The 20549-nt window shown below is 50.6% G+C and overlaps 9 protein-coding genes across 9 annotated transcripts; 2 read left to right on the top strand and 7 right to left on the bottom strand.

The window, feature by feature from the left end:
- Window positions 1-179: 179 nt before the first annotated feature.
- VE01_01181 (uncharacterized protein) lies at window positions 180-2658 on the bottom strand (the record flags this gene model as incomplete). The annotated part of the gene is made up of 4 exons (XM_018270707.2): window positions 1979-2658; window positions 1546-1921; window positions 713-1490; window positions 180-629 (listed from the first exon to the last, which is right to left on the bottom strand). Exons 2-4 carry the CDS (start codon window positions 1881-1883, stop codon window positions 180-182), a joined length of 1566 nt encoding a protein of 521 aa, XP_018134304.2. The 5' UTR covers window positions 1884-1921; window positions 1979-2658.
- Window positions 2659-4070, bottom strand: VE01_01180 (uncharacterized protein). Its single transcript, XM_059463337.1, has 2 exons — window positions 3765-4070; window positions 2659-3705 (listed from the first exon to the last, which is right to left on the bottom strand). The coding sequence occupies exons 1-2, from the start codon at window positions 3997-3999 to the stop codon at window positions 2909-2911; spliced, it is 1032 nt and encodes a 343-aa protein (XP_059320045.1). The 5' UTR covers window positions 4000-4070; the 3' UTR covers window positions 2659-2908.
- A 339-nt stretch (window positions 4071-4409) lies between these two features.
- On the bottom strand, window positions 4410-5487 carry VE01_01179 (uncharacterized protein). Its single transcript, XM_018270705.2, has 6 exons — window positions 5393-5487; window positions 5298-5336; window positions 5212-5245; window positions 5151-5159; window positions 4980-5080; window positions 4410-4844 (listed from the first exon to the last, which is right to left on the bottom strand). Exons 1-6 carry the CDS (start codon window positions 5393-5395, stop codon window positions 4671-4673), a joined length of 360 nt encoding a protein of 119 aa, XP_018134494.1. The 5' UTR covers window positions 5396-5487; the 3' UTR covers window positions 4410-4670.
- A 124-nt stretch (window positions 5488-5611) lies between these two features.
- On the top strand, window positions 5612-6377 carry VE01_01178 (uncharacterized protein). Its single transcript, XM_018270704.2, has 2 exons — window positions 5612-5782; window positions 5932-6377. Exons 1-2 carry the CDS (start codon window positions 5687-5689, stop codon window positions 6106-6108), a joined length of 273 nt encoding a protein of 90 aa, XP_018134493.1. The 5' UTR covers window positions 5612-5686; the 3' UTR covers window positions 6109-6377.
- Window positions 6342-10883, bottom strand: RPB2 (DNA-dependent RNA polymerase II). Its single transcript, XM_018270703.2, has 3 exons — window positions 8219-10883; window positions 6937-8165; window positions 6342-6881 (listed from the first exon to the last, which is right to left on the bottom strand). Exons 1-3 carry the CDS (start codon window positions 10643-10645, stop codon window positions 6719-6721), a joined length of 3819 nt encoding a protein of 1272 aa, XP_018134490.1. The 5' UTR covers window positions 10646-10883; the 3' UTR covers window positions 6342-6718.
- A 338-nt stretch (window positions 10884-11221) lies between these two features.
- Window positions 11222-12924, bottom strand: VE01_01176 (uncharacterized protein). Its single transcript, XM_018270702.2, has 2 exons — window positions 12203-12924; window positions 11222-12151 (listed from the first exon to the last, which is right to left on the bottom strand). The coding sequence occupies exons 1-2, from the start codon at window positions 12455-12457 to the stop codon at window positions 11261-11263; spliced, it is 1146 nt and encodes a 381-aa protein (XP_018134489.1). The 5' UTR covers window positions 12458-12924; the 3' UTR covers window positions 11222-11260.
- A 149-nt stretch (window positions 12925-13073) lies between these two features.
- VE01_01175 (uncharacterized protein) lies at window positions 13074-14918 on the top strand. Its single transcript, XM_018270701.2, has 4 exons — window positions 13074-13161; window positions 13209-13296; window positions 13348-13586; window positions 13648-14918. Exons 1-4 carry the CDS (start codon window positions 13108-13110, stop codon window positions 14866-14868), a joined length of 1602 nt encoding a protein of 533 aa, XP_018134492.1. The 5' UTR covers window positions 13074-13107; the 3' UTR covers window positions 14869-14918.
- On the bottom strand, window positions 14902-18098 carry VE01_01174 (uncharacterized protein). The gene has a single exon (XM_059463336.1). It carries the CDS (start codon window positions 16835-16837, stop codon window positions 15113-15115), a length of 1725 nt encoding a protein of 574 aa, XP_059320058.1. The 5' UTR covers window positions 16838-18098; the 3' UTR covers window positions 14902-15112.
- A 391-nt stretch (window positions 18099-18489) lies between these two features.
- Window positions 18490-20457, bottom strand: VE01_01173 (uncharacterized protein). Its single transcript, XM_018270699.2, has 2 exons — window positions 19214-20457; window positions 18490-19164 (listed from the first exon to the last, which is right to left on the bottom strand). The coding sequence occupies exons 1-2, from the start codon at window positions 19977-19979 to the stop codon at window positions 18737-18739; spliced, it is 1194 nt and encodes a 397-aa protein (XP_018134486.1). The 5' UTR covers window positions 19980-20457; the 3' UTR covers window positions 18490-18736.
- Window positions 20458-20549: the final 92 nt, after the last annotated feature.

Genomic DNA, 20549 nt, shown 5'->3' with positions numbered 1-20549 from the left:
CCCACCCACCCCAGTCTACCTAGCCGCCCACTCAGATGTTAAATCGGGGTAGACATATAAAAAACCCACAAAAAACGCCCGCCACCCAGTTGATATCTTCCCATCTCCAAACACCGAGCAAATGCAACCGAATTCCCCCCTCCACATTCCTACATCCGTCAAACACCCAACCAAGCCCCTCAAGCAACAAACCCCCCACTCCCGCTTCCACTCGCACCTCCCCCTCCCCCATTGCTGTCATGCGCCGAGTACCCCGGCACCGCCCCTCTCCCCCCCTTCTCCCCCCCCACCTCACTAGGCGAATTCTCATTCGCCACCCCGCTATACTCCCTCCGTCCATCAAGCGGACCAATATCATCCGCCATCGCATCCTCATAGCTCGGCGGCGCGTCGCCCATCAGGTCCGCGTTCGCGGTGCCCATTTGCGGCGGGTAGAGCGGGTCGATGGGCGGGGCGGCTGGGGCGCCGCTGGGGCGTGGGGGCATGGCGGGGGCTTCGTGGGGTGTGGTGGTGGCGGCGGCGGTGGTGGTGGAGGTGCGGTTGGCGAGGGCGTTGAGGAGGGCGGGGGAGGGGGTGAGGCCGGAGTAGACTTCGACGGGGAAGCGGAGGGGGATTATTTGTTTTTGTGGCTGGGAGGGTGTTAGCATAGGTAATCTCAGATGACTCCAGAATGGGTATACTGGGTGAATGAAGAAAAAGGGGGGGTCCGTACCTGAATCTCGCCTGGGTATCCGTAGCTTAGTACAACGCGTACTTGAAGCTCATATTTCCGCGTCAAATTGCAAATATGAAACGAAGGCGTAACAGTCGGCGGAAGCTGAACACGATCCCACAGCGTATCATCAAGCGTCGTCTCGGTCCCAACCGGTTCACTGGGATTGCCTATGGGAATAGAGAGGCCCTGGAGGTTGACAATGGGGAAAGTGCTCAGCTCTTCGCGCATCACATCCTGTGCCCTAACCTCCGTCTTGGCGATAAGATCGGCATGCAGCCCGACTAAAAACACGTACTCGGGACTCTCATTCTGCTTTTTGACGATGATGCGCATGGGGATCGGTTTCCTGCATACCAAAATCGACGGGCTGGGCAGTCGCGCGTCGACCAAGACGGACGGAGCAACAGGCGATAAAGAAGTTGGCTGGCGCGAAAACATCCCTCGTTTCTTGCCGTTCGAAGAGATCGAGCCAGCTTGGAAAGCGTATGGCCGGCGTGCAAACGCTTCTGCATTTGAGGCAGGGGGGCGTGGGCGATCGATGGGCATGAACTTGAAGCCGATCTCGTTTCTCCTGTTTTCTTTCCATATCGACGGCCGCTGGACTGTGACTTTGACGAAGTATCTTATCTCTGCTTCACCTGGGAAACCGCCTAGGGAAGGGGGTAATGGTTTTCTGATATGTTGCTGGAGCATCGGCATCTCCATGAGTCCGAGGCGGCCACCCAACCCAACGCCGATGGCTTGCATATTCGGGTCACCGCACATGGTATTAAACCTGCGTAAGACGTTAGTGTGTGGGTTATTTCAACCATTGGAGGGGTAGTCCGTACGGAATCTTAAACCTAAACGGATACTCGTGGTGCCCCGCCCCAAGCGTGAACGACGCCTTGGCAGTCGGAGTTGTGCTGCTCACAGTCGGAAAGACAGTCTGCAGTCTGTACAAGATCTTGTGGTTCTCCATGGCTATCCTGCTCCTATCATCGCGCCGCCTTGGCTCATGCGGCATGGGTGGTGGCTTCATCAGCACCGTCCTGCTCTCCCCCTCCAGCTTCACCACGATGGCGGATATGGTCTCATCGGTGAGGAGGTTCAGCACGATTTTGCCGCTTATGAAGTCGAGGTTTGTGTAGAAGGCGTGCGGGTTGTCCAGGTGAACGCGGACGGACATGGTTGGGGCACCGTGGCGAAAGGACCCGACGCTCAGTGCTAGAGACATTGTCAGCGGGTGGTGGTGGCATTTGAGGGGGTTGTTCTTTAGCTTACAGGTAAAGTAGGTGGTTTACAGCGTAGTAGCTGCTGTCGGTGTAAAATCCCCCAGTTACTGAATAGCCAGACTCTGGCGTCAACCTCGTTGGGTTGGGATTCGACGTTACTGGCGGCGACGAATGCGCCCTCACCGAGGTACTGAATAAGAGGCTCGGAATAGTGAATCAATTGCGAATATTTACAAATGAGACAGACTCAATATTTGCGCAGGAGGAGTATGAGGAGGATATAGCGCTCGAAAAGGAACAATTGCTGTTTGTGTGAAGGGCTGAAAATAATTCGATGCAATGCACTTCTCCCCGCCGCCGGGTCCGAAAACAGTATACGAACCCCGAGAGCGACCGTCGTCATACCGACAGGGAAGCTTCAACCGTATAGTTACGACAGCTAGTGGCTCGGCTCAGCGTTAACGTTAGCCCGGGATACCTAATGGCAGACACTAGACCCTTTTTGAGGCATAACTAAACGCCGCCAGCCATAATGCCGCGTCGCTGACATTGAAACGTTTTGCTCAGCCACAGATGACGAGTAGGGACAGCATAGCGCCGCACACAAGACCAGAAAGGCCAGAAAGGTCAGAAAGACCAGACGAGTAACATACGTATCAACATGCAAATCGAGCCTCCCAACAAGCTTTTGTGATGGGGGAGATTAAGGGAGCGCTTGGTTGGCTTATGTGCCTGGGTATCTATTTCTAATCCAAACTGCGCCTCAACCACCAGCGCGTATGGAACTAATTGTACAGGAGAGAGAGGCCTGGGCTTCTGTGTTTCCCCCTCATCCAGATGCCGCAGTATACCGCCATACTGTAGTGGGCGATATGCACCGCTTCTTTCTAACCTAAAGTGATGCTTCACACCCCAAATCCCAATAAATCTGCCTTGCCACGCGTAAAAACGTGACAAAGTTTCAGACCACAGCCGCTCATCACAAGCCTTCCTTGGCCAGCATGTCAGCAATGTCAAGATAGAACGCAATAGCGTTGAACCTCCTCTTCCCCCCATTGATCTTACTCATGAACACCCTGATGGCGCTCCAATTGATCAGGTCCAAGTGGCTGACATCCACCAACGTCCCCTTATACGTGCCCCATTTGCTGCTCCCCACACTCACCAGCCCATCATTCGGACCCTCCAGCTTCTCCACAACCTTATGCGGTTGCTTAAACGCGCTCCAGAAACCAGGGTGCACGTCCGCGCCGTAGGAGAAGTACTGTACGCCAGGCTTGTCAGGCGTCTTGGGATTGAACTCCTCGATCATGAATTTCCTTGTTAGTTGACTGAATGCCCCTGTTCCTAGTCCCACGCCCTCGAATATCTTGTACAGCGTCGGTAGGTTCTTCGGGCCTATCTCCTCAAACATGAAGTCCGCAAAGGCAGACCCGCGATGTGGCGTCGCAACCGTCGTCAAGGAAAGTACCTCAACATTCTCCGGCTTGAGGCGCGAGATCATATACCGCGCATCCAGACCTCCCATGCTATGAGCAATAATATTGACACTCCTCCCATTTGCCTTCTGCGCAATATCCTGGCCGAGCTTGAGAGCGCGCTCTTCAATGCTGGCAGATGGAGGGACCGAGGCGGTTATAACCTCGACGCCGTTGGCTTCCAGTGCTTCTACAATTCCGCGCCAGTATTCGACACCGGGGATGAAATCGCCGGCGAATTTGAGCTTATCGAAGCCCATAAGGCCATGGGCGAGCACGATTGGGTATTTCGGCGTAGCTGTGACGTTTGTTAGAAATGTCCAATTGGATGTAGTTGGGAATTGAACGTAGGCATACCATATTTCTCTCTAATAGTCGCAAAATCATCTTCAATAGCCCTTTCCAAATCATTTATCCTAGGATCGCTGCTTGGATTTTCGGCCTTTTCTCGAAGTTGAGGGGTCCTATGAAAGCCGTGCAGCTCCCGGCGCAAGTAATGTAGAGAGAGAGCATATATACCCTGGGGATTTGCACATATTGGCGCATTGCGTGGCAGCCATCTTGAGCGGAGATGGCGAGCTAGTACTGTCATCGTTCTATAAATCTGCACATTGGAAGGGAAGGTGCGATGCCATTGACGTCCATCGCGACTGCCATGTGAAGTGGTGGTTGGAAAGTGGAGCTAGACATTTTCGGCGGTGACGTAGATGAAGGTCCGAGGATCTAGAAGCCTACGGACCGTGCATGACAGGCACCACCCAAAGGTTTACAACAGCCTATAATGAACCATGCTTCTGCCTGAGTTGTTCAAGGTAAATATTAATAAAATAGAGGCTTTTAATAACTCAGGGACCTTTGGATATTTTAAAGCCGGTTTCTCGGAAATCAAGCCAAAGGGATAACTTCCATCAGTGGTGGGGGGCCTATCGTAACAGAATTCGAATGCATTTCACAGTTGTCATATTTGACTCCAGGGGCAAAGATCAATATATATATATGAATCCTGGGCCTCGAAGTGTGGGCTGCATCAGCTTTAATCAAGTGGCGCCAGACAAGCTGGAGAAGATGTAGCAATAGCTCGTAGAGTGCAACGCTCAATTGATAACTCTCCAACTTCTGTAGTGAGCTACATCTATAATAACGCTCTCAAAACACCACATACCCTCGACCTTGCAGCCCCAGCCCAGACCGTCTATCCGAAGCGCGCCGTGGCTCAAACCCTAGTCTTCAATGCATCTCCATCGCCGTCACTAGAGCTTGCATTTATACTGGCACTACAACGCGCTGGGGTGCTTGTGGGTTCACATCCGTAACACCCTTCAACAGCGCCTTGACAACCTCATCCGTCCCAGCCTTTCCTGCCTGCTGGATCTCCTTCACCTGCGACTCAGCCTCCTTGTTCGCATCCTCTTCGGCCTGCTTGTTTCCGCTCGTGTGCTAAAGGCCGAGTCAGCATGACTATTCTTGCCACAGTACATTTATCTAGTGAATCGCAGAATTGATAGGATATAGATGTAGTTGCCATGCGCGGCACAGCACAGGAGCCATATATGGCCGGACTTCGAGACGTACCTCAGACTCGAACTTCTTGAACTCGGCCTCCTTGGTCTTCCTGTATGTGTCGATCTCCTTCTTTGCCTCGTCCCTTGCCTCCTTTATGCGCTTTGTACGGTCTATATCCATATCAGTTCTCTGATCTATACGATGTCCGCACGCTATGGTGGGCATATTCGAATGACATACACTCTCTCGCTGCAGAAACGTTAGCACAGCACATATAGTATCAACTCCCAAGATCACATACCTCTCTGAACGATCTTCTGTGCTTCTCTCTCCGCCTAGTAGATGTCAGTTCCACCTCCCAACCTCTCGATTCACCAGGCATCTTACATCCAACAGCGTCTGGATACCAGCTGAGTTCTGAGCCGACTGTATCCCCATCATTAGCCATCACCCCAAGCCACAGCAGAGCAGGTATATCGCACCATCTTGCAGTCTCTGCCAGCGAAATTTGCAGGAATCGTAGAAGTGTTCAAGTAGTACAATATCGATCACGCGTTGAACATTCGAAGCTCTGTCGTTATCGCGGGCTGCTGGGTCCTAAGGTACGTCGTCCGAAGCTCCACTCCACTACGGCGGACCCCTGCTCGGCATTTTCCACCTTTTGCAAATCGCTACTTGGAGGGTTGCACTTCACGGACGGACCGCCGAACAACAACAGATTCTCGGATTTTTATAAACCATTGCCCCTCTCACAATACGTGGGGAGAATTGTCACAATGTCGAGGGCTAGCAAGCTTACCCTGGCGGGAACGTCGCTGTTTGCGATCGGCACCGTCTTCTTCGTGCATTTCCAGCAAAAGGCTGAGAAATCGGTATGTTGCAGTTCCCTCTCTTCTCCCCACCAATCCCCCGCACTCCGCAAGCTTCAACTCACCTTCCTTCCTTCCCAATTATGGGGCACTATGTCCAGTTCCTTACGCTTCATCATTTGAGCTGCTCAGACATTAACTAACTGTCCCAGGCAATGCACGCCGGCGTCGTCCGCGACATGGAGCAGCAGCGCCTCAAGAAGGAACGCCAGCTTGACTTCGACATGCAGAAGGCTCTGGAGGAGAGTTACAAGAAAGTACAAACCGTCCATGATGGTGGGGGCGCGCCTGAACCGCCCAAGCCCGGAGATGTGGGCGGTGGTCGGTGACGAAGCTTGGTTCGCTGGGAGAGTGCAGTGACGGGTGGTCGCAAGGAAGCCTGTGTATAAACATGCATGTACAAACAGCGAAGGGTGGTAGACGGGTTCAATGAGGGCTGTACGATACTCTGGGATATAGTGTGAAGCATTGGGCGGCGTCAGAATTAGGAGTTACATACGGAAACCAAACCGGCAGAAGAATCTCAAAGGCAGACATATATAGATAGGAACTTGGAACATTATTGCAAGTCTATAAGCTGTATTTTTTTCGAATAACCATCTCTCTTGAATTACTCTGAACTATTCTACAAAAAGGTAGCACTATGTCTGCCCTTAGTTTCCCTTTTCTTGCCTCCGCAATCGACTCGCTTTCGCTGTATGACGATAAATGCAGGAAAATTGCATCTCAGCACCTTTTTCCGGTGGTGTACCATTCTTTATACTCTCCTGGGGCAATAAACCCAAGCACCCAACTCCATATTATGCAAAGACCCGAACCCCCACCTTCTCACCGTACCAACGCTGCCATCACTCACTTATTTCTGCTGGTCATTCTTTTGTGCCTCTCCCATCTTACATGCCTGCTTCTCGTCGTGGTAGCGTAGAGATTTTCTCCAGTTTACCGGACGCTCACCCCCGACCTGTTGGTGAACATTCTCGCGGCGATGTTCATCGACGCCAACTCCTGGAAGAGCAGCTTCGTCGCGTAAGGAATGTGCACTTGCGAGATCTTTGTCTTGTTCCTGCAGGGCCTACACTCGAACGACTGCGTGTTCAGTTTCCTAAGTTTTGTCAGTACAAGCCGTTATATATCCTCAAACAAGAAGAGAAACTTACGCGATTGGTGTCATAAGACCACAGATGTCGCAAACGTGCACTCTGAACGCATCCGACACCTCGAACAGTCTCTCCTTCAAGAACGCACTTGCGCCGTGGGAAATCATGCAATCACGTTCCATCTCTCCGAAACGCAATCCACCATCTCTGGCACGACCCTCCACAGGCTGCCTCGTCAAAATTTGAGTTGGTCCTCTGGCTCTGGCGTGGATCTTGTCGTCGACCATATGTCTCAGACGCTGGTAATATGTGGGACCCAAGAACACCTGTGCAACAAGCTTGCGGCCTGTGTGGCCGTGGTACATGACCTCGAAGCCGCGAGACTGGTAGCCCATGTCACGAAGACGCGATGAAACGCTGTCAACTGTGACATCGGTGAAAGGAGTGGCGTCACCCTCTTTTCCGATGAGCGAAGCAACCTTCGACAACTGACACTCAATCAAATGAGCAATCGTCATACGAGAAGGAATGGCGTGGGGGTTGATGATGAGGTCAGGCACAACACCCTCGCGAGTGAAAGGCATATCCTCCTGGCGGTAAGTAATACCAATTGTTCCTTTCTGTCCGTGACGAGAGGCGAACTTATCACCAATTTGAGGAATCTTTGTTGTACGCATGCGCACCTTGACGAAGCGGAGACCTTCGGCGTTGGTGGTGATCAAGACTTGATCAACGATACCATTCTCCGTGCTACGAAGAGGAGTCGACGCATCACGCTTGGTATGCGATTTGGTGCGCTGCCCAAGTTCTTCCGCATCTGGTGGAAGCGGCGCGGTTTTACCGATAATGATATCTTCTCCAGAGATTCTGACACCAGGAGCAACAATTCCGTCGTCGTCCAGTTTGTCATAGGTTCCGTGCTTGAGCTTGAGAGTGTCGCTACGGAAAGGTTTCTCAAACTGCTCAACCACATTCATACCGATCCTCTTTTCTTGATCGTGGTAAGCTCTGTAGAACAAACTGCGGAAAAGACCACGATCGATACTGCTTTGGTTCATAATGACGGAATCTTCCTGGTTATAACCAGAGTAGCAAAGAATGGCGACAATAGCATTTTGGCCAGCGGGCAGTTCTCGGAACTTCAAGTATTCCATAGAGCGAGTAATAGCAAGCGGCTTTTGCGGGTAATAGAGGATATTGGCCATGGTATCCATACGCTGATCGAAATTCGTAAGGAAAACGCCCATGGCTTGTTTACCCATAGCCGACTGGTAGGTGTTACGTGGAGACTAAATATATTAAGCATTCGATGTTTTACCCCTGAAAATACGTGTTTGCTTACCTGGTTGTGATCCGGGAAGGGAATAATGCTGGCGCAAATTCCCAGAATCATAGACGGATGGATTTCACAGTGCGTATACACCATCGAAGTTGCCTTGGGCTTTGTTTGCACTCTGGCGTTGATGGAGTCTTCCACTCCCGTCGCTACTGTATATCCTTGTCGAGCCTTTCTGCCATCCTCAAGATCTTGTGGTGTCATGACAATCATAACAGTTTCTTCTTCTTCCGCATCTAAATACTCAACCACACCGTCGTTGATGAGGCCCTGGAAACCATAGTAGCCACGTTCCTCTTTCTCCTCGAGGTCCATGTTATTTGGCAAAGCCAAATCATCCTCAAGCCTCCTGATATGCTCAGCATTGAAAACCAGTTTGCCGTTATTCTCGCTGTCGGTTTTGTTATCGACAACGAAGAGAGGTCGGCAAACTCTGCCTGCATCCGTGAAGATCTTGAACTCTCGGTCACGAATATCACGAATCAACGAGACTTCGTGGGAAATCAGAGAGCTTCGACGAAGATCCTGAACTGTTTCGACCAGATGAGAAGGATCGCGGTGAACACCCACCCAAACACCGTTCACGAAGACCTTTGTCGCATTTGGCGATCTGAGGGGTTCATACTCCTCCAGGACTTCCATACTTCTTTGGATCATGAACTCGATAATAGGCTCACTGGGTGTACCAACAGTAACGTAGCACATAAGTGCGAGATTCTTTACCAGACCACAGGCTTGTCCTTCGGGTGTCTCTGCCGGACAGACGAGGCCCCAATGAGTATTGTGTAATTGACGCGGCTTAGCAATCTTTCCGTCTCTACCGATAGGGGTGTTTGTTCTCCGCAAATGCGACAGAGTGGATGCAAATGTATATCTGTTCAACACCTGGGACACACCTGCCGTCGAACTTGCTGCCTTCTTCTGGTCACCCCAGTTTCCTGTGGCCAAAGAATATTTCAAGCCATTGGTCAGGGTGGTAGCCTTGATACCCAGCGCAGGGTTAAATTCCTTCTTGTTCTCGACGCAGCGTTGGATGTACTTGTAAAGATCTCCAGTCAGCTTGCGGAACAGATTACGGAATAGCTTCGCCAGAAGAGGACCAGCAAGATCCAATCTCTTCTTTCCGAAATGATCACGATCGTCGGTTTCGCGACGTCCTAACGCGCACTGGAGCAACTTATGAACCATGTATCCGAGGAAGAAAGCTTTCCTAGTCTCACTACCTTCCTTCTGAGAAATATGGGGTAGCAACTCCTTTTGCATGATATCTCTCGCGTGCTTGATACGCTTGTCCCTGGGCACTCCCAGCGACTGACCACGCTTCCCGATAAAATCAAGGGCAACTTCACGATCTTGAATGACGAAAGCCTCTTCAATACAAGGCTTCATCATCTCCAACATTTGAGTATCTTTGCGGTCGTAGCAAACATGGTTGAGAATATCCTCATCAGATACAACACCAAGAGCACGGAATACAACAGCTATCGGAATATCAGACTTGATATATGGTAGTGTAGATTTAATCGTTTGGCCAAAGCTGCCTCTTTGCGTATCACCCTTAGAGTGCAGCTTGATGGTGAGAGATGAAATAAGCCTTGAGCCTTTCTCCAGAGCGCTTCTGATTTCGGCGATAAATGGCGTAGGACTTGGCGGCGGCTTCTTGAAGACTTGAACGATATTTGCCGCACTGCGCTCTTGGGCAATCAATACCTTCTCGCTGCCATTGATGATAAAGTATCCTCCTTGATCGTATGGACACTCGTTCCACCCGTATAGCTCTTCGTCGTCCATATCTTTCAAGTTGCAATACTTGGACTTCAGCATAATTGGAAGCTTCCCAATGAAGAAGGGCTCTGCTGTCACTGGACGTTCGTTCGCTGGTAGTTTCGCAGCCTCTTCTTGAGACATCGACTGGTCTTCGATTTCCCACACAACCTTGGTTGGGTGGTCTCCGCCAGCGGCCAGTTCGGCTTGCTCGTCGTCATCAAGCTCGTTTAGTGGAGTCGGGCGTTCAACGGCAATCGAGACCTTCTTGTCGAGATGGATATAAAGCGCACTCGAGTATGTAAGGTTTCGTAGGCGCGCCTCTTGGGGAAACAGTCGTGCAGTCGTTCCATCGCCCTCGGTCATCATGGGCTCCGCAATAAACACCGTCCTGAACTTGATCTCATATCGACGGAGTTGAATCGGCTCGCCATTAACCGGGGGAGGGTTGTTTTGGTCCAAGGTAAGTTGCGAATTCTCGTTAATCAGATCCTGCATAGACGTTGAAACAAACTCGTCAAAGGAGTCGAGCTGTTGAGACACAAGCCCCTTCGACTCGAAGAACGAAGAAATGACTGTCCAGCACGCCTCCGCCGTGATTGTAGGCTCTTCGGCCTCTCCCTCGAACTCATATGCATCTTCATCGTATTGATCCTCCATGTTATCCATCTTGAGACGTAAGTTGGCGATGTATAGAGGTGAGGTCGAGGTGGCGCGTTGTCAAGTGTGAGGGTGACCTTCTGCGCTTCTGCGCGCCTCGCCACAAGTCGCGGCTGTCCCGGAAAAGAAGTGTCGGACTGAAAGAGTGGAATGAGTTTGTTCAGACTGACGACAGCTAGGATTGTGATATGTGTGGTCTTGACGGTCACCTCCTCGTCGAGGTATTAGCTGAAGTCAATTATTTGAGCCTCCTGCGGCGATCAACTTGAGTTGCGCGCGAAACCAAATTTGGATCGCGCGACGACAGCAACTCACGTGATATCAGCCAAAATGTTAGCCTGTCATTTAAGGTTTACAACTTAAGATAAACTATCACGAAAACCCAAATATAGGTACCCGTAGCCCTTAATACATACTCGATGCTTCTCATAAACTAAACTTTTTTTTACAAAGGTTCTTACTTGTCAATTCTTCTCTCAACTATATAATGATTTGGCCTGTAGTTGTTTCCAGCCTGTTCTACTCAAAGGCGAGGTGACACACAATTAAAATCACAGGCCATTTTGTATATGGTTACAAGAATAAGCTCGTTTTCTATTTATTCTATAGATATACACACAAATACTAATTGCAGAGCACATATCTATACCTTGCCTTTCCATCCTCCATATCAACAATCGCTTGATTTGCATCCTTCATATCCCTCTTCTCGATAAATGGATGGATGTTCTTCTTGGCAGCAAACTCTAGCATCTCGTTGAGCTCTCCCGGTGAACCAATAGAGCTTCCTTCTATCTTAACTGCCTTTGCAATTAATGCTCCAATCCTGAAGCTAGGAATAGCCTCTTCCGGCGCACCGACTTGGATGTATCGTCCGTTGGTGCGTAGTAGTTGGAGATATTTTGATAGAGGCATCTTAGCGTCGGAAACTGTGGAAATAATGATGTCCAGCTTGCGCCTGTTCTTCTTTGCCCAGTCTGGGTCCTCTTGCGTTGCGATAAACTCATCGGCTCCCATCTTCAGGGCGTCCTCTTTTTTCGAGCTTCCGCGCGAAATGGCAATAACCTTATCACAGCCAAGTGCCTTTGCCCACAGCAAGCCAAAATGGCCCAATCCTCCTATTCCAACAATCCCAACTGTCTTTCCAGGGCCAGCGCCGGCTTTTTTAAGAGGAGACCACATAGTGACACCTGCGCAGAGCATAGGAGCCGCTTCGGCCGAGTCCAGCTCTTTTGGAATCTGGACGGCGAAGTGGGCGGGCGCACGCACATACTTCGAATATCCGCCGAAAGACTTGGAGCCATCGGTGTACTTGCTACTGTATGTACCCACCATTCTTGTGCAATAGTTTTCGAGTCCGTTTGAGCACTCAAAGCAGCTAGACTTCAGACACGAGCCGGATTGTGCACCAACTCCCACGCGATCTCCAACTTTAATGTGCTTGACATTTTTGCCCACGGCGACGGCCTCTCCGACGATTTCGTGGCCGACGCAGCATGGATAAATTGAGGGTCCCTGCAACAACCGTTAGTAGTCTTCACTGTATTCTAGGTAGTGCTTGCTTACCCAGCCGCTTCTCAGTGTGTGAATATCAGAACCACAGATACCACAATGGGAGACTTTAATATCAACATCATCCTCCGTCCACGTCTTTGGTTGGAACTCGCCCCACACCATATTTCCTGCCGCTGCAGTCTTGTCTAACCCCAGCCATCCCTCAAACTTGTAATCTGTTGATTTTGTCGCCTGTGGTACTTGAAGATGGCCAGCGATGGACTGGGCTCTCCTCGAGGCGCTCGATGGGTCTGACGGGGGCGCCATGGTATAATTTGTAGTACTAGCTCACTATTCTCAGTTCTGTCTTGCAATTAGATTCTTCAAAACGCCTCTGATCGTTGTCGGTGATGCTGTAGACTTCGGTGGTGCTGTGTTTGGTACTGTGACGATAGCAAGGCAATTCTGGATCCAATACAGCCAAAAGACTTGTATATGCGACTTAGACAAGGGCTATATGGATTCGTAAAAGATATGAGCGGTTCTGGCACTTCAAATATAATAAGAAGAGTCCAGCGTTCAGAGCTACTTAACCATGTGGGACATTTCAACAGGGATTTAGCAATGCCGAGGCATTCCCCGCGTCACGGAACGGGTCTAAGGCTATACCGCCGATCCGAGCCGGAGATAAGAAGCCATGCGGGTATATATATCCCTGAGTCTAGCTCAGATGTTCTCCATTCACAGGAATTAGACATTGAAGAAAATAGAGCGTTAGGAGTCTCATATGTCCGATCATTGTATGTGTAATTGTTTAGGAGCTAGGCTAGTTGTAGATAAAGTTGCGGCTGTGTCTTCCCCAGAAAATATACCGGCCCGATAAATAATCCGTTATCAGTACTCCTGCCACCACTATCAGACCTAAAGCTTGAACCATCGACCAGTGATTGTTGTGCCTTGGGACCGCTTCACGAATCATGGCTGCGGTACAGCAACGCGTCTTAAACTGGCTATACAGCGTGCTTACAAGTGTATGGACTTATTTTACTTACTTCATATTCAGCACTGACGAAAACAGGAATACCAAGATGTCAACCGGACATACCATGACGTGGCCCAGGCCCTTTCACATTACTCCAGTTTAAGTCCAAAGACAGAAGTTTATAGTGAGGCAGTCTATTCATAACCTATTGGATTCAAATGCTAACGGACTTCAGCTTATGAAAACGGCGTATCCGAGCTCCTGCTTCAACTATCAGGCACTTTACCCGTCGCATTTCGAGGGACCACCTATCGATTCCCAGTTACAGTATGGATACCCCACCAATACCCACGGGCTGAGCCTGTGGTGTATGTTTCGCCCGCAGAAGGGATGATGGTGAGAGCTGGCCAACACGTTGATCCTCAAGGGCGCGTTTACCATCCATATCTGGCTGGATGGGCAGAATTTCATGACGTGAGTGGCATTCTCAGGCAACAGCTCTCATACTTGTGTATAAACTGACCATATGGCTTAGAAATCTAACATACTCGACTTCCTCGCTATATTACGAGATGTGTTTGCGAAAGAACCTCCTGTGGTCTCCCGGCAATCACAGAGTACTCCTGTTGCTTCTCCACGACCGCAATCGATACCCCCACCAGTTCCACCTCTTCCACCGGACATGACAAAATCTCCAACCCCTCACCAAAACGCTGGTGGTGCTCCCCAGCCTCCACCACCTCCCCCAAAACAGCATGAACCTATCGCACAGCGACCTCAAACCCAGCCTCAACCACCACAAACAGGCAACTCAGGGCCGCCATTGCCCCCTCTCCCTCCATCTTCCAATGCACGGGCAGCTCAGCCACCCACCCTTCACCATGAGCCGTACGCCTCCAATGCACCTCAACGCCAAAGTAACCTCCGTTATGAGTCTGCTCCTCCACTGCCTCCGCAACCTCAATCTCATACAGGACAGCACTACCAGAGCCCACCCCCCGACCCCCGACAAGCACCTCCCCTCCATGGCGCACCATACGGAACACCCCCAACACAATCTCACTATCAACAACCTCCAAACCAACCCCAGCCACCACCACAATACCCACAACAACCTCCCACCCCCCAACCGCAGCCCAAACCCAAGGCCCCCATCCCCGACCTCCTCGACGACACCACCCCCCTCCCCGAACCCGCCGCCCCTGCCCCAGCGCCCCCCATCCCACCCAACCCCCAAAAAGACGCCCTCCTCCACACCCTCGCCGTCGCGCTCCACACCGCGCGCCAAAAAACCGCCTCCCGAAACATCGACACGCAGCACTCCCTATCCGCGCAACACACTGCTATGCTCACCGCTTTACACGCCCTGCAGTCTGAGACGGCGCAACTTGAGGCCCTCGAAGGGGCGTTGTCGTCTAATACAGCGTCGCTGAATAGCTCCTTAGCGTCCGCCGACGCGCTGATCAAGCGCGCGCCGCAGATGACGCCGCCGAGTATTGATGATTTGCTCGTGGCGCCGACGGCGGTGGCGAACCAGTTGTATGATGCTGTGGCGGAGGAGCGGGCGCTAGGTGATACAATTTTCGTGCTTGGACGGGCGGTAGAAAAGGGGCGCGTGGCGCCGCAGACGTTTGTTAAGGTTACGAGGGGGCTGGCGAGGGAGTGGTGGTTGAAGAAGGTGTTGGTGCGGAAGTGTGCGAGGGGATTGGGATTGGATGATGGGAGTGGATGGGGACGGGAAGCAGGTAGGGCTTAGAGAGCGGATAGTTACGTAGGAATGTCATTGTTGTTATGGTTTAAGCCTTCGTTATTATATATTTCTGCCTATACAGTTGAGCTGTCGTCGTGATGCGTGATATCGGATAGTTCACACCTAAGAGTCATCCCACAGCTTCGAGAGACAACGATGTATTCATCCACACCACCATATCCCGACAGCGCATAGCTTCTTATTCCTCCCAGTTTTCCAGAGCTACAACTAGCTCCTTTCAATTCCCCGCTCACTCCAAATCCCCCCTACTCCTCCCGAGACGGCAAATCTTCGCCAAGCTACTCACCTCCGTTATCCTCAGTGGCTTCGGCTCTCTTAACTTTGCCACACTTTTTATAATCAGCGTCCCATCCTCGTCGTTACTACTCTCAGTATCCACCCATGCTCCTATCCCTGCCCTCCCCACGTTGTGCCTCGCTGGATGTTCTTGCAAAATCCTCCGATGAGCGGCAAACTGTTCGGGCCCATTCGCCATGGCAATAATCTCCGAGATTCGGAGGTTCTTAGCCTCTGGTAGGGGTTCTGTCGGAGCACGACGCTGTGTCATGCTATCCTCCGAAGATGATGAGATTGATCCAATCGCGAGAGGCAGAGGAGACGCTTCATAGCTGCCATAACTCCAGTCGAAAAGCGTACTCGGCCTTGACCCGGAATATGATGATGACGGTATCGGCAGCCGTGATGGATTTGATTGCTGCTTTGAAGGGGGTTGTTGACGAGAGGCTATGCCGTTTGCTTGAGTTTCTGGCCTCGATGATGTCTGCATTATTGACTTATCATTTGGACTTGATGGCTCCGACTCTCTCGATTCCGTAGCGGTGGTCCAGGAATTAGAGGCTGACGTTTCTTTTGTCATTCCCCTATAGGCAAAGGCAGACACATATTTTCCATCCACCATGCAGCCTGTGCGAGATCTTTTTCTTTCTGCCAAACACTTACTAAATGCACTCATGGTTTTATTTAGTTGGTTCGTGGCTGGGCTTTTCCGTCCAACCTTGACTTGCTTCTCTCTCACCACCTCTTTAACCCCAAATATTTCTCCGTTAGATGCGTGTTTAGCCTTGCCCTTGTCGTTAATCTGGCCCCTAAACAACGCTGATGGCCCATCCGAAACGGTCAAATTAGCATCTGCGCCCTCTCTGGTTGATTCGAACATTTCGACACGCTCTCGGATTATCGGCGCAATACTCTTGCGGGAAGCCTCCTTTCTATGGTAGAATGGTATTTTGAATGCCAGAGATTTGGTCGACTCCTGTTGGGCTTCTGATTCAGATCCAGCAGCTGTCTCAAGTTTCAGCTTAGCCGAACGAGGTGCTACATGCATCTCCAAGCTAACTTTTGGGCTTGTGACAGATATTACACTGCTATCACTGGCAGGTTTTGCAAGGCCCAGACTTTTTGAACCCCAGGAGGAAAGATGAGGGTGTGGTTCACCCATTTCTTCTCCCTCCGTCTCTTTACCACCGCGTCTCTGCATGTCAGCCTTGCTCCCCGTGACAGTGCTCGAAGCGCTATTATAGTCTCCCGATCTGATGAATTCCCTCCCCTTTGGAATAGTATGCTTGTGGTTTTGTCGGGTTTTTTGAGACTGTTCCAGAAGGCGAATGCGCATTTGCACTAGGCTTTCTTTCCGGTCACCAGGACGCCCTGCCTTCACCTTGAGGCCTGTTTCTATACGAGCATTGGTATCTCCATTCACTTCAAACAGTAAGGTTTGAGAGACACCAACCCTTCCTTGCCACTTTCGATCCTCCTTCTTGCCTCGTACAATGGGAGAAGCCTGGCATTTCGAACCCGTGTTATCGTGACTTTCAACAAAGGGGTCCAGCCCACAGCTATTCATCGGAGACACCCCTTTTGCTGGTATCCAAGCCCATATAGTGCAGGGATGTATCGATTCCAGCAACACAGTCATAGATTCGCGGTGAGAATCGGATCCTGATCCTCTTGTCATATAAGTTCATGCATTGCCAGTCTTATGACCCAGAGAGTGATGCAGAGGGACTCAAAAGCTTGAACCCTGAAATATTCAGAGCCGATAACAGCAATGCCCGCTGTAGAGATTCCAAGCAAGAGGATGAAAATAGGTGGAACCAGTCCGCGATATAAAGCGTCGTGGGGTATGAGAAGAATGTATATCAGGATATAAGGAACCAGAACCTCGAACATCACTTGAATCGTCGAAATCGTATCAAAGGCTTTGGAGAGCAAGTCTGTCGCAGTAGTCCAAATAGTAGCGGAGAGCCAGGCTTGGTAAATGGGGAAGCTTGAGGTTGTGTTGACATTCTGCGGCATTGGTGATTAGATTAGTATGCTGAGTTTCCAAACACGGAAGGCACGATGCCACACACACGTAACATCACTGCCACGTGCAAGTCGTTGAGGTTATAACCAGCAGAGGAAGGAGCGATCCCGTCGCTCCTGCCTGCCCAAAAGGAGCAGGGGCGATCGATATGTTCTCTCCTAGCAGTTGTCCCGCCCGCGGTATTCACGACGCGGAATATGAGAACTTCCGTAGGGGTGACACTGCGTTGCATGTGAGTGTAACTCAAGACATGTCCCTCGCTGATCAACCGGCCAGTGTATGACAAAACAATCCATCAGTACAGAATTGGTATCATGCTAAGACGAAATCATAAAGGTAGCCCAGACTCATCCACATAATCAACGGCCACAAGGCTCCCTGGTCGACGAGAAGCATGATTTCCATGATGACCCAAAGGCTCTCGTTATATCGCCTTTCGGAAAGCTGGCGGACAAATGCTCGCGCCGCAGTGAAGGCGACATGGACTTTGCAGAAGGTGAGCACATCCCCAAATGTTATGGTGAACGGGACCCCGCGGATGGTTATGACGAAGTTGAGCGTCGGCATCGTGGTTGGTTTCGTGGTGTTCGGAAGCTCTCCAATGCAAGAGTTCGTGGTTGTAAGTTGGTGCTTAGATATTGCTGAAAACTATACTTCGAAGGAAACAGATATATATTATCTGCTGAATTCTTTCGCGCCATCCAGTATCGGTGTCGCCAGCAACACGATCAAACACGCCGTTCTTATACAAGCTCCGTCGCACAGCATCAACCCCTCCTCCCACAATACCCGGCACAATTGTCATAGCAGTAAACATCGCCATTATTCTGCTGTCACATGAATGCCCAGCAAAACTACCGGGCCTTAGATGGCGCGGAAGATTCTCCGCTGCATCTGTCCAGCGACAGTGTGTCAACTGTGCCTATATCCGCCCACTTAAGGTGGCAATGATGCTATCGAGCGCTTACAAGTGGGGTCCCAAGGCAACTGGCAGCGGTATGGAGGGGTAGGGCTAAGCTATATTTGGAGGAGTGTAATGGGATTTTATTCGTATTCGTATTTTACTCGAGTTATGGATGTTTGGTGTTGTAAGAAACTGACATCGACAATGTGATATCATAGCCTCGGCTGCTGGGTCTAAGTGGGACGACGACACATCCCAGCAACAATCAACTTTAATATAGCAACATATATTGCTAATGAGCGTCATTTGCTACATCGTCGAAGACAGGGTGGATATATGATCATGATATATTATAAAGGAGTGGCGAAAGAAAATCGCAGTTGTTAAAGATTTAGATAAATTATATTTATATTTATATTTAAGCTGTAATTTTATGATATCATTGTATAGAGACGCGCTCGCTGAGGCGCAAGCACTAACAAAACCGTAAGAAAAAAGAGAAACATGGTATCTTCAACTATTGATGCTTTGACTCCATCAACCAAAAAGAAAACATAAACATAGCGCACGAGAACACCGACGCTCAAGTAAACTCCAGGTAGCCCCTCTCTCTGTGCTCCTCCTTCCCATTTCATAAGGCATTATCAGAATATGTCGTCTCGCTCAGTCGGACCTCCCCTCCCAGCAGTATGAACCTCATATGTCCTTTCGATCCTCACACCCCTGGGGCTAACCGACCCACTCATGCGGTCTGTCCCGTACGATCCAGCTCTATTAAGTGTCCCGTCGGCGCCTAGATCCTCCTCGCTCGTGCGACTAAGGTGCTCCACCGGCACGCTGGCCTTGCGGATCGATTGGGCTAGCCGAGCTGACGAGGACTTGCAGTCAGAGCCCATGTTGAAGCTGCTGAATTTGGGGGTGCTGCCCGGGGGGTGCACGGGCTCGTCGCCGTCGATGGCGGCGGAGGCCCAGACGGAGGAAAGGGGGAGGAGGACGGCGACGAGGCAGATTGCTACGGTGCCTGCTTCGTAGAAGGTTTGTTCGGGGAAGTAGTCGAGGATTGCGAAGAGGGCTTGGTGGAGGTTAGTTGGGTTCTTTTTGGTAAGGGGGATGAGACTTACAAGGAACTATCATCGTGCATCCAGCCATGATTGTGATGATCTGCATCGGACCCCACTGTTTGAGCCCCATCTTCTTCCTTTGATATAAAGTCCAACCTAACTTGATGACGAAGATGGTACAAAAGAACCAGAGTGAGCCCGTCTCAGTGATTAGGCTTGCCCGGCCGAGCATCAGCGTGTCGGACTTCACTATTGCACCGAGAATCCCTTCCACATTGCGGATGGTAAGTGCGAAGCGGAAGCTGACTGCAAGAAGAGATACAACTATTGAGAGTGCGGTGACGGGCCAACGGATGCGACTGCTCATGGTCTTGCATACCACATTTGTCTGGAGAACGAGTGAGGCCTCGATGGTCATTAATAGGAAGAAGGTGAGCAGGGCAGCGGCCACGCTATTTGCGTATGCGGATGCTGGAACAGTAGAATAGTCGTAGGCCAGATAGCGATACATCTCTGTCCAGGGGCCGATGTAGTATAAGATTTGAAGTAGGGAGCGGAGGAACGAGATTATTAGAGAAAGGGCGTTCAGCACGAAGATTGGAGATTTGCGCTTCGACACTCTCGTTGTGAGCATGACAACCAGGAACATGATCAGCGAGGCGCCGAGCTGGCACCCGTATACAACGCATATTTCGCTGTTTTGGGTATTGAACTCGTTGATCATCGGGATAGTGGTAACCACTGGGGTGCCATCTGGTGTATATATTGTGATGTTCTGCTTAGTGGCATCGAAGCCTGGGGGGAGCTGTACATTGGCGGACGGCATTCTGGATTATGAGGGTGAGGGCACCGAATTTCGTGTACGACGGCGCTGGTGTGAAGAGAGTGTGTGTGAATGGAGGTCCTTGGTACTTCGTGATGGAGATTGATATCAAATTAGAGAGACGTTAAATTCGACGGCGGCTGAGAGATAGAAATACTCTTTCAAAATCCAATCCCTTCAGTGTCGAAGACACTGTCTCCCTCGATATTCAGTCCAGCAGTCAAAGAGGCCGGGATGAATAATATGAAGCCTTAAACAATCATCTCAGGGGCTCGCAACACGGTATGAAGAGGAGTAATAGGATCGGGAACATGGCAATATATTTTCATATATCAGGAGCACTGTCCCAGTCATGTTTCTCCGGATATATATCATGGCCGCACTGATATATGATGTAAAATAGATGGATCTCGAGGGATCGATCGCATTGCCGGCGCTATCTCCAGAACAATAGTAAGAAGCTATCCCGGCGATGCTGGCGGGTCGCTTAATCCTTACTATTGTTCTCACGCCCCTGTGCATATCTAAATCGGGTCAAGCAATGAAAACGCAGGGAAAGCAAGACCTAAGATC

The sequence above is a fragment of the Pseudogymnoascus verrucosus genome, assembly GCF_001662655.1.
Source record: "Pseudogymnoascus verrucosus strain UAMH 10579 unplaced genomic scaffold scaffold_3, whole genome shotgun sequence".
Taxonomy (NCBI): domain Eukaryota; kingdom Fungi; phylum Ascomycota; class Leotiomycetes; order Thelebolales; family Thelebolaceae; genus Pseudogymnoascus; species Pseudogymnoascus verrucosus.
The sequence above is the reverse complement of the archived record's forward strand: the minus strand, read 5'-3'. Positions and strand labels throughout refer to the sequence as shown.